General features: G+C 32.7%; 1 protein-coding gene across 2 annotated transcripts in view; it reads right to left on the bottom strand.

Moving 5' to 3' along the window:
- Positions 1-13,019, bottom strand: part of SOX5 (SRY-box transcription factor 5) — a 402,681-nt gene that overhangs the window by 295,936 nt on the left and 93,726 nt on the right. For both annotated transcript variants that reach the window (XM_058558649.1, XM_058558648.1), the window contains exon 3: positions 3,707-3,917. In XM_058558649.1, coding sequence (XP_058414632.1) covers positions 3,707-3,917 — 211 coding nt within the window. The remainder of the gene's footprint in view (positions 1-3,706; positions 3,918-13,019) is intronic.

Raw genomic sequence — 13,019 nt, 5'->3', positions numbered from 1 at the left:
ACGTTAAGAAAATGAAAAAACAAGCCACCACCTGGGAGAAAATATGTGCAAAACACATATCTGATAAAGGACTTGTATTTGAAATATACAAAGAACTCCTAAAATTCAACAATAAGACAACAAACGACTCAATAAATGAGCAAAAGATCTAAACAGACACAAAGAAGATATACAGATGGCAAATAAGCATATGAAAAGATGATGAACATCACTTGTCATTAGCGAATTACAAATTAAAACAATGAGATACCACTACACACCAATTTGAATGAACAAAATCCAAAAAACTGACAATATCAAATGCTGGTGAGGATGTGGAGCAACAGGAACTTACATTCATTTCTGGTGGGAATGCAAAATCTTATAGACATCTTGGAAGACAGTTTGGCAGTTTCTTACAAAGCTCGATATAATCTTACCATACATTTCAGCAATCATATTCCTAAGTATTTACTCAATTGAGTTAAAAAATTACGTCTATACACAAACCTGCACATGAATATTTACAGAGGTTTTATTTATAAGAACCAAAAACTGAAAGTAACTAAGATGTCCTTTGAGAGGTGAATGGATAAACTGTGGTACATTGACACAATCGCATGTTATTCAGTGCTGCAAAGAAATGAGCTATCAAGTCATGAACAGACGTGAAACAACCTTAAATGTACATTTCTAAGTGAAAGAAGCAAGTTTAGAAAGCTACATACTCTATAAATTCAAAAGCAAAACTATAGAGATAGTAGGAAAATCAGTGATGACTTGGATTCCACAGAAGGAGAGAGGGATAAATAGTGAAGTAGAGGGGATTTTTAAGGTGGTGAAACTATTCTGAATGATACTACAATGGTGGATAAGTGAAAATATGCATTTGTCAAAACGTGTAGGAATATACAACACAGAGATTGAATCTTAATGTAAATAAATTTTTAAAAACTCATTTAGGAATTTGAGAGATAGGGAAAAATAAAGAATTTAACTATATTACAAATGTAGGAGACAATTTCACTGAATGGGATAGGGGAAAAGTAATGTAGCCAGGTAACTTTAAAAATGAAAGGAACCTGTAAAACTAAAGCAAAAGGAACTGCACAAAAGCACCATACTCCATTGATAAAGATGTTTTCCACGGTGGTACCAGTTAATAGTTCTGATACTGTTATACATGTATACTGGAATTGAACAATAAGTAAATTGGATGAGGCTATAATGATTCATGTAGAAATGGGTTAGAGTTGGAGATATTGGTAAGAACTCATGTTTAGTTTAATATGCATACAGATAGTTAAACATAGAAATATTTATAAATATGTATATATACAGGTTAGTATACACGCACAAATTTCTTTGTTTTCTCAGCAGAAAGGCACTAAAATAAATAACACCTCAGCAGCAAAGAGCACACCTAGTATCCAGAACTTTCTTTCTAATACTATTCTCCAGTAAAAGGAATCAGGGCTTCTTAGAGAAATGGCTGATTCTAGGACTAGAGCAGGAAATATACAAGATGAGTCTGCAGCATCTTATAGTGCCAGAAAGTCAAGAAGTGCTCAAAAAAAATACTCATAATCATAGTGGTATGTCAAGTTGACATAGAAGTCAACGGAAAGAGTTTCCAATGGCCAAAGCTAGAACAATTTGAGCAACAAAATAAAGTAGAATTGGATTATAACTCAAAGTATAAAATCAATATCCACAAGTCAACACTGATATAAATAAATGACTGAATAAATTAATAAATGGTGGAGAAGAGATAAATCTCCTAACGGAGAAGAATTCCAAATAAATTATGTAGATACTCCACTCTAAGGAAGGGAGCAAAGCTTCCTTACTCCCTAAATGTGCAAAGCACCTTCCTTCCAAAGAATATAGTATGGAAAGGAGCCAGGGAGACTTTACATTGGAGACACCTGACAAACACTATATCAGCGAGGTGATCAAGGTCAACATCAACATTCATAAATCATGTAGAAAGTATGTACTCTTGATATCATGCGACAAAAATGGTACTTTACCTCTGTGGTCTTCCTCTCAAAACCCATAATCCCAGATTGATTAAGAGAAAACCACCAGACAAATTCCAACAGAGGGGCATTCTACAATATATCTGAACAGTATTCCTCAAAACTTTCAAGGTTATCAAAAATAATGACAGTCTGAGAAAGTGTCACAGCCACAAGGAGCCCAAGGAGACATGAAAACTAAATGTCATGTGTTATCCTTGATGGCATCCTAGACAGAAAAAGCACACTTGGTGAAAACTAAAGAAATCTGAATAAACTATGGACTTTAGTTAATAATAATGTATCACAACATAAAAGATGCAAAATAATTTTAAAAGTATATAGTTAGTCATGCAAAAGGAGCAGAATATGCAAAAATAAAAATAAAGAAATACATCATAAGGTTAAGAGATGTTATATCAGAAAGCTATGATTTGGGGTGATTTTTATCTTCTTCCTTTTAATTTTTCCGCTTTTTTAAACAATTCTTATAATAAGATGATAGTATTTTTAATATCAGGAAAAATTCCAGCATATTACAAAAAAACTGGTTGTCTGGGTCCTCCTCAAAACCCCATTTTTATCTCCATGAGAATGGGAGCCAAAAAGTCTTTGGCTGACTATATTATCTCTGCAATTCCTTCCAACTGTAAGATCATGTGAATTACATAAATTTTAACTAAAATCTATGTCCCAGCTATGCATCTGGTAGGGACCCAGAAATATTTAATTACTACATGACTCTCAAATGCACTGGTTATCATACATTTTGTGCCAGATATAATCTACCAGTGTCCTAACAACACACTAGAAATGAGCCCAACTCAGTGTTACATAGTATAAATGCAGTATATTTTTGGTGTAAAGTATGTCTTTTTATGTCACTGTTTTTCATTTGTTTGTTTTCAATTTCCATCTGACTCTGAAATAGGAGGCATGGTCTTGTGTGCGATGCGGCATCCATGCTTAGGATGGACGTAGGTTGAAATAGGACTTAGTAAACATCTGTAACATAAAGGATGACTGTCACTTATGCATAAATTATACAAGTTGCATCAGTTGTTTGTTTGCTTTACTTTAAGATTAGTCCATGTGCACCTATATATAGGCTACTATCAGTCATTATTAAAGAGATTTATAAGATGAGATTTAAAAGAAAGTCATCCTGGAAATTGTACAAATGGGAACTTCAGCATAGCTAACAGAGTTAGAGAATCACTACTTTTTAAATATACCATAGGCCTAACCAAATTAATTTTGGACTATACAAGAAATAGACCTAACTATCAAGGTAGCATAAGATGCATTAATGAATAAAGGTTACAAAATGTAACAAAGTTGTGAAATGGCCTGGGGGGAAAAATTGGAGATGAACAAACTAGACTGCAGATATTTGGCACGTAAGGTGATGACTATTCCAGCCTCTGCTGCCATGTTCTATTCTTGAATCTTTAAGTTTTACTCAACCACAAATTACTCATATGTAAAAATAAGGAAGACATCACAACAGAAATTAACGACTAAAAGAACTGGGATAGACATGTTTAAATGTGTCTGAAAAAAAAATACTATCCATCTTCCTAGCATTAGGTTTCCATTTTGTTCAATTTAACTTTGAGAGTATAACTCAGAAAACAAAACTAAAGGTTAAAATAAAACTATGAAAATCAGGAGGTGACAACTTTGTTTTCTTTTCCAGCCTTTACCTTCTGGCTCGTTTTTGATGAGCTCTTCCATTTTCCTCTGCTTCAAGGTGTCAACAACATCAGCTAAGCTGCCTTTACGCCGTTCAGGAGTTCCCAGGGCTGTACTAGACAAGGATTCGCCACTCTGTCGCCCACCTTCTTCTGCCTTCTGAGGTGAGGTAGATGAGTTGTGTGGGGCAAATGAAGACATAACTTTATTGCCATCAACTTCCTGAAAGAGAAAGCAAAGGAAAAATAACCATATTTGTTTAAAATTCAGTAAGCTTTTTTTTTCACTTGGTTATGTGGCTTATTCCGCTGAAACATTAAAAAGTGAAATGGCACTCTGCAAGAGCAAAGGAATAAAGAAATTTCTAAAAAGAATGCATTAACTTTACAGGCTAGCTCTAGATTGAGTCAAAGATCAATTCATAGGAGAAATAAAAATATGGAGATTCTCTTCCTTAGACGGAGTACAAATGGCAATATGGCCTTGTCCAAAGCCTATATTGATTAGAATTATTTATTTTTCTGCTTTTGTTTGCAAGTCTTAGATTTTCCTATGGACATTATATGTAGCAGTAATCTGTATTAAACCTCCTCATGACATTGTAATATTTAAACAAATAACATTATATATACTTTAATTTTCATTTTAAGTAGCTGCCTCTTCTTGACGGTACTCCTAATTAAAGTAAGGTCCTCTTTCAGTTCTTCACCTCCCTCTCATGCTTTTAAGAAAGCATCAGCCACACGGGTTATTTTGACATCAGACAGGCATATTGCAAGTTCATTTCTGCTTATGCTGAAGATATTTCAGATTCCATTTGTTACCTGAAGCACTGTTTCTGTCGATACTCTCCTATTTTGCACTTTAAGCCACATTTGCCCTATAAAGTTTCTCGCAGTCTTTCCCTCTTCATAATTGTGTATGTGTATGAAAAGAATTTATTCTTCAATTCTAAAATAAATATATTTTTGGTGTTACTTTTGTCTTTATTTTCCCTGCAATTTCTAGCACAACTCTGGCAATCTGTATAATATTTGGAGTATATTTTTTATAAAAGGCACTAAATTGATTTTTCAGACATTTTCAAGAGAGTTGATATTAACATGATACAGAAAAATTAATTTTCTTACTTAAAGATTTTCCTTGTATAGTCTCTTACTTCCACAGTCCTTTGACTTCCCACAAAGCAGAGCTCTTCTTAAAAATAAATCTGTATCCTAAGATCTTTGAGGAAGTTAGTTTACCTCTAAGCATATTTATTAATTCCATAGCATTAAAAGTTTCCATTAAAATATATTTGAGTGTGTGCATACTTAATATTCAGGATAATAGATTATATCCATGTTTACATATTTCTTCTCTACCTATTTAAGACATGTTAATAGGATCGGTTGACTCCAGCAAAGTGACAAATCACATTGACTTGATACCTAATGGTTTTAAGGTTAATGCTAATATTTTTGACTAGCTTAAAAATAAAAAATAATGATAAAATTGTCATTCTAATTTTTTAAAACAGATTAAAAAATAGAGATGTTAACACAAATATCATAATCTGTTCATATGATTTTTTCTTAATGGATATTAGTGAGTACAAGGAAATTAGCTATAGTACAAGCATCAATATGTTGTGTGGGGCCGAGGCAATGTGGGGAAAGCAAAAGAAAAAATGTGTGCTAACAGAATCTTCAAAACTATAATTCTAAACCCAAAATGGTTTCCATTTCTTACAAACCTTACAGAATATGCCTCTGATGATTACTACGTCTCGACTGAACATTCTATAGACAATACTTTCATAGATGAATCTTAGCTTATGATGTACTTGGATTTAGAAATCACATGCCTAATGTAATAATTATGAGCTCTTGCAGGCTAAGTGAAGGTACACTTCTGGAATTATTTATTTAAAATCCACACATAAATACAAGCAAACACATAAACACACAGACATCTTAAAAGAGCAATGACAAAGTCATTCAGTAAACTAAGGAAGGTTTTTATGAATGGCCCATAATACACATCAGCTCAGTTTAATGTGCAAACCAGAATACAGCAAAATCTCTGTATTCACTTCCCACAAATCTTTCTTTTCATTTATTTCCAGGGTCAAAAGCAGAAACACCCCAATTTTAACTTCACTTTGAACATTTCTATTTTATACTCTGTTTTCACATTATATGATGACAAGCTTTACAAACCAGAATTTGGCAGTTCAACTTCACTTGCCATAATTGAAAATTACACACATCTTTCTACAGCATCATCAGTAGAGAGAATAGCACCCAAATTCTATATCAGAAATATTTACAGAAATTATTTTGTAATTATCAGAAATATTTCAATATTATATCAGAAATATCAGAAAATATTTCAATTTAAAGTAAAATAATATCCTATTTCACATGTCTCTAATTTTCTACACCTTGCAAAGAGCAAGGACATTTTTAAAGAATTTAACATATTTCACAAGTATTCTAAACTCAGTTACCACAATAGTATAAAAATTAATTAATTAATTTTGCATTACTGCTATTTCACATAGGAACATTTATCTTTTTGCTATTTCACCTGTCTGATTACATTTCAGCCTCTGGCACTGTTAATCCCTTTAACAGTTTTATGTAGTTAACAGATGTTTCAGTGTGGGACACCACTGTTCATTTGCATGGTGAACAGCTTGTTGAGGTGCGCTGCCATAGTCTTCAGTCAAGGTAGTCCTATCGTTTTCAGTGTCTTCCCTGGAATTGCATTTACCACACCTGAAATAATGACTGCGTGTTTCCCTTCACTTTGTCGGCAGGTGAACATCCAGAGTCTAATAATAACAAAGGCATTAGTGGTCCAGACCAGCAATATATATTTAATCGTTTTGTAAATTCTAAGGACCAGTTTCAGTATTTTGCAGAAGAGCTCTCAAAACTGTGATGTATGACTTCTAAAGTCTAATGATAAAAGAGTACTAAACTTTTAGAATGAGGTTGATAATCTTCGTTATTCTTGAACAAGCTTAACTTAATCTTGCCCCCTTTGCAACCATGAGACAAATGAAGGGATCTGCCTAAAGTATCTATGTATCTATCCTCATTGAAGTATTTTTTTGAAAATCCATTCTTGTTAATTAATTCTAAAGACAGCATTTTGCTATAAACACTTTGAGAGAAATATTATTTCAATCATAATATTCAAATTTTAATTTGATAATGTGGTAATTGAGAAGAACTAACTCATTTGAAAAAAGAGATTATATGTAACTTAACCAGATATATAAGCTCCTTTTATTGTCCAAATGACATTGCATCCTTGACTTCCAGCCTCAAGAAACACATTATCATGTTTACTTTTCCATCCTATACACTGAAATTAAATTCATACAGGGTAGTAAAAACATTATATTTAATAGTCAATCTATCAGACAATAATTGCTAAAAATAATAGCGAATATTTATTGAATATTTATTTTGTGTCAGACACTGTTTCAAGTGCTTTATTGCATTAACTCAGTTAATTTTCACGGCAAGCCTAATTATGATTTGTACTTCATAGCTAGAGAAACTAAGGCACACAGACTGAAGTAAATGTATGAAATCATATGACTAATAAAAGGTGGAGTGCATAATCAACCCCAACCTGCTGAGCTCCAGAGCCCTGGTTCTCAATCACAGTGCTAATACTACCTCTCTCTTAAAAACAAAATTCCTAACTATGTCTATATCTATCAATGTTATGGGTGAACAAGATACCCTATCTTCTTCTTAATACTTAAGTATGAAAATGAGAGCTTTTCACCCCAATATGTTCAACTCCTAAAGAAAAGAAATGATACATATGCACTGAAATTAATTAATCCAAATATATTCTAGAGTTATAAAGCTCTCTCCATCCAAATAGCCACTAGTTTATGTCATATTCAAAAAAATAAACCTTAAGGTTTAAATAATTATTTAAACCAAACACACAGATTTGACCTCTAAGTGGCTAATCAAAGTAATGGTGCTCAGTAGTCTATGATTTTTTAATCTATCTTTATAAAATGTGTGGGCATCTTTAGCCTCCTTTCTAGTACAATAAAGTTTTGAACTTAGGAAAAAATAGTATAGAAGATTTGAACTATCTTTAACTAGATTCGCATTAATGCAAGTTCATTAATTTTGGTATTGCATAGAGATAGCATAAGATGAACTACAGATACATAGAGAAAGTGCTTTGGTGCTGAACAAGTTTTGACATGGTCATATTATTACGCCAGTAATGGGCCATTGTAAATATCACCAGGACAAGGCAAAACAAAACTCTGAAAAATATCTTAAAAGCTACACTATTTGGTTGAAATGGGTGAAGATGGTCAAAAGGTACAAAATTCTAGTTACAAAGTAAATAAGTCCTGAGGATGTAATGTACAGCATGGTGACTATAGTTAACAATACCGTTTTGTCTATTTGAAAGCTGCTAAGAGAGTAGATCTTAAAAATTCTCATAAGAAAAAAAATTTGTAACTGTGTGGTGATGGATGTTAACTAGACTTATTGTGGTGATCATTTCACAATATATACAAATAGCAAATCATTACATTGTACATCTGAAACTAACATAATGTTATATGTTAATTATATCTCCATAACAAGGCTGTATTATTTGGTTATTCCTTAATTCTTTAAAAATTGAATTATTTTATTTTGAAACTAAATTGCACTACAATAATGCACCCCATAACAACATTTCAGTAAATGATGGATCACAAAAATGATGGTATGCATATAGCCGATAAGCATATAAGATTAGTACCTTACAGTCTAGATGTGCAGTAGGTATACCATCTAGGTTTGCGTAACTACACTCTATGATGTTCACACAATGATGAAATCACCTAACAATCCATTTCTTAGAATATATCCCCGTCATTAAGCAATGCACGACTGTACTTGTAACCTACTCCGTCAAATTAGGAGATGCCAAATTTAATTTTGTAATAGAAAAAAATACATGATTATCACATAATAAATTCAATTATTTTTAGTTTTCTTGGTTAAGATAATTTTTCACAAAAGTTCCACACGACACCCTAAACCAATAATGCTTACTTCTTTTGGATTACAGATTCCTTTACGATAGCTACAGATGCTCTCCTAAACACATATGTACATGCATATAGTCAGACACACACTCACACAACTGCACACACAATTTCACATAGAGTTTTAGAAAGTTAATTTTCTACTTTCATAGTTCCAACTATGAACCTCCTCCATGAAATCCCCCAGGAACTCTTATAAACCACGGATTCCAGGTTAAGAAGCTCCAACCTAAAAGTATAACTTTCCAGAGAAGTACTATAATCTCATCAATATATAAAATTAAATGATTTTAAAATGGCCAGTTATTATTTGAAAGAAAGAGCCTCAAACTATAGGTTTTACTGCCATATTATTCAGATAAACTTAGTTAAAGGTGTATATGTCAATAACTTAAAATTTTAATAAGCATTTAGAAAGAGATTAATATTTTAATTATACTTTAGAGAATAATAAACACATTGAAGAGTACATTACTAATGGCAATCATTGTCTTCTTATTCACCAATCACCTTGTAATAATGCACATATAAATTTGAAATGTAAGGCAGAACAAATTGCTAACTTTTATAAATTAATGTTACCATTTTGACAGGTCATATCAGTTCAATTTTCAAATAGGAATTTTCCCGAAAACAGGATGTAAACATATGAAGGATACATTGATGCAAAAACCAACACTTAAAAAAGCTCAATAGTGAACACTAAAAAAAACTCAATAGTGAACACATCTTTGGTTAATATGATGAAATTCAGTATTCTGGGAACAGGATATGTTTGGTTCCAACACCTATAAAAGAAAGGTCAGCACTTCGAGAGAGATCTCTGAAGGGTGTCTGTTCCATTTGTGATTACTGCTAGTGCTAAAGCCACAAATTTAAAATCTTTTCTAAACTTTTGTCTAAAAAAGAGCCACCTAATGTGTACCTAGGTCCAGTGGTTCAAAAAAATAAAAACTGACAGAGGCAGTTTTGTTTGCGCTATTTTCATAGTCATCTACAGAGACAGAGCTTATCACAACTGGTCACCTTTCTATATTGGACAAAGCCACCAATAACACGTTTCCAAAGCTTACTGAGTTTTATAATATCAGCAATTCTTAGTGCCTAAACAACTACAAGGTAAACTAATTGAGATTCCAGATATTAGATGAATGGTTCATAAATCTGTCTAGAGATGGGATCAGCAAGCTACGGATATGCATATTTCTTTTTACGTTTCCTAAGAGTTGTGATTATCAGATCCTAGGCTCGGAGGACTGGCCTACTCCAGATTGCTCACAAGCTTGTCACAAAAATCTAAAGTCAGTTTTTAAGGAATGCTTATATTTGACATACTTCAACATTTTATGAGATTATTGAAATTCCCTGAAAATTAGCACTCTAAATTCTTAAAATCATTCAATTATCACAATATAAAAAATACGTAGAAACTCTAAAACACTCAAATATGTACTTGCATCTTTTTTGCTCTATGATCTATGGAAAGTTCTATATTCCATATCCTGCTCAGTTCTGAATTTTAAAGAATACTGTAGAAACCTTACAGATTCACCAGCCTCTGCAATAGAGACACAATCTACTCTTGGGGGAGATCTAATATTCTAGTGACAAGCCTCATCAAGTTTAGGTAAAAGATTATTATTTTATAAAAATGGCTCCATTATATTTCAAATATAGGACCTAGTCCATATTTCAAAGACTTTTTAATGTTTTTGGACAGTGCAAACAGAAGAAGCAAAAGCTGTTTGATGCTTCTTCAAAGCCTATAAATATAGAATCTTTTAAAGATTCCTTTGTTGTGCAACAGGATGGAGATTCAGCAAAAGTCTAACTTGGTTTGCATTTTTTTTTTTTGGCCAAGCATTGAGGTGAAATGTTAGCCTAGGCTCATATTTAATTATTGATCCAAAATCTAAGTAAACATTGAAAAGTGCGTTCTTTCTTAAAATGCATTCACATGACACTAAAGAACAATAAAGGACAGGTGATTTGTAAAAATATGATTCTCAAACGGTGATCAAGAACCAGTATCATTGGCATCCCCTGAAAATACTTTATAGGCTTTTCTCTGGTCTCACCCCCGACTTCCTGAATCAGAAACTCAGAGGGTGGAGCCCAACAATGTGATTTAACAAGCCTTCCAGAGGAGACTGATACACACTAAAGACTGAGAACTACGAGTATAGGAAAACTTAAGAGTTAAAGAAAGAAAAAGAGGGAGAGAAGGAAAGAGGGAGATGACTGAAAGCTACAGTAGTGAAGAAAGGTGTCATAAAAGTGATGGGACTTAATGGAGTTTAGAGGAGAGCTGAAAGGTAATATATCCCAGGGAGGAAAGGATTTGGGGGCATGGGGAAGAGGGAGAAGAGTTAGTAAACATGAAGGGGTAAAAATGACCAACACCAGTTGAAGGAAAATGACATTGATTTAATTTTTTAACAGCCATTTTGGTACATGTTGAAACAGGCTTATGTTTGCTGATTTCTTATGAATTGTTTAGATTAGAGAGTCTGAGATTTATGTCAAAATTGCATTGTGGAAATAGATTGTTTTTAGAAATGTACTAAAAATTGGGTTTGAATTTATTAATAGTTTAATCTTATTTATAATATGAAAATAAAACAATGATAGTATGTTTCCTTTGTTTTTTTAAACCAATATCATATTCGCCATCTAATTTAATTCCAGTGAGTGAAAGAGAAATTTAACGGCAAATTTTCTGATTAAATAAGAGATTGTATAAATAGGAAAAGCAGTCTTAGAAAGTACTTTCATTCGCACGTAGATGCTATAGGGGCAGAAGTGTCTAATGGTTGTTTTTTAAATACTCCTTCAGAATCACATTTACTAAGAATCTCAGAAATGCTGCATTCAAGAAGAAAATGCATGTTTTCATGTGCTCTCAAAACCACTTAATAAGCAAAAGTGGCATTTAGAGAATTCTAATACATTAACTAATAGAACCTGTAAAAACAAAGAACATTTTGTGCTGTGACAGCTTCATTATCTTCCTGCTGATGATTTGTGTGCTGTGTCTTACTTATGTTTAAACATCTAACAAATACACTTTAAGACATTTGATGATCTCTTCTCTGAGGGCTCAAGGGTCAACCATAAGACGTTTCTAAACAAAAATTAGACTACATATCAAAACACTTCCATTTAACCCTAGCACTGTGGATTACATAACAATATTTTAAGAAATAAAGAAAAAAACATTGATTGTAACTAGCCATTAATTACATATAATAATTGACCTATCAGTTTCCTAAGAAGCCTCCAGAACATTCCTACTGTAGTTGTTAATAAACTTGACTAAGTATCTACCCACTCTGAGTCTGAAGGAAGAAATGAAACTTGAGGAATTCCTCACATTGTGATCTGTTTGGGAAATGACTTGCTTTTATCCCATAGAGCAATGAGCACAGTTTCTTACACAGAGTAGACACTTGGTAAAATTAATACGCTCTTTGCTGGCATTGTTTATAACTGAGAACTGACTACATATTCAGTGATAAGTAAAATAAACTGTGACCCCCATGAAGTAAAATATGATGTTAACAAGGCAATATAAAGCAGTGGTTAAGCAAACTGGAGTCAGGAGTCAGGATGTTTGGGTTCAAATCCAGGCTCTGTCATTTATTAACTATATAAAACTTGGGCAAGTTAGCTAAACTCTCCAAACTTCAGTTTCCTCATCTATAAAATGGGATAATAAATGATAAGTAATTCATATGTGCTATTATATAGTATCATTAATCTCCAGAATTTAACAGTAATGAAAATAATTCTTAAAAAATAAATATTATTTCATTCACTCAATTTTCTCTTTCATTTATGTAATAAAAATGTTTTGAATGCTAACTTGTGAGGCAGCATAATGATGTTTGCAGCTAAACGCAGAGAATCTGAAGCCAAATAGCTTCGGTTAAAATTCTGGTTCCACCATTCACTAGCTGTGTGACCCTGGGCAAGTTACTGAATTTTTCTCTGCCTCAGTTTCCTCATCTGTAAAATGAGGATGATCCTGTTATCTACCTCATTGGGTTGTTAGTGGATTATGAGTTACAAAACAATGAGTTATACAAGTTAGGGGATGACATGAGTTAATACATATATTACAAATTATAAAACTCATAAAATGGTAACTGGGAAATGACAAGAGCTAGATGAGTATTTGTTAAAATAAGTATGCTCCACGCATCATATTAGGATGTAACGATGAACAAAACACAGAATATATACAAACA

Source organism: Diceros bicornis, chromosome 17 (assembly GCF_020826845.1).
Source record: "Diceros bicornis minor isolate mBicDic1 chromosome 17, mDicBic1.mat.cur, whole genome shotgun sequence".
NCBI lineage: Eukaryota > Metazoa > Chordata > Mammalia > Perissodactyla > Rhinocerotidae > Diceros > Diceros bicornis.
The sequence above is the reverse complement of the archived record's forward strand: the minus strand, read 5'-3'. Positions and strand labels throughout refer to the sequence as shown.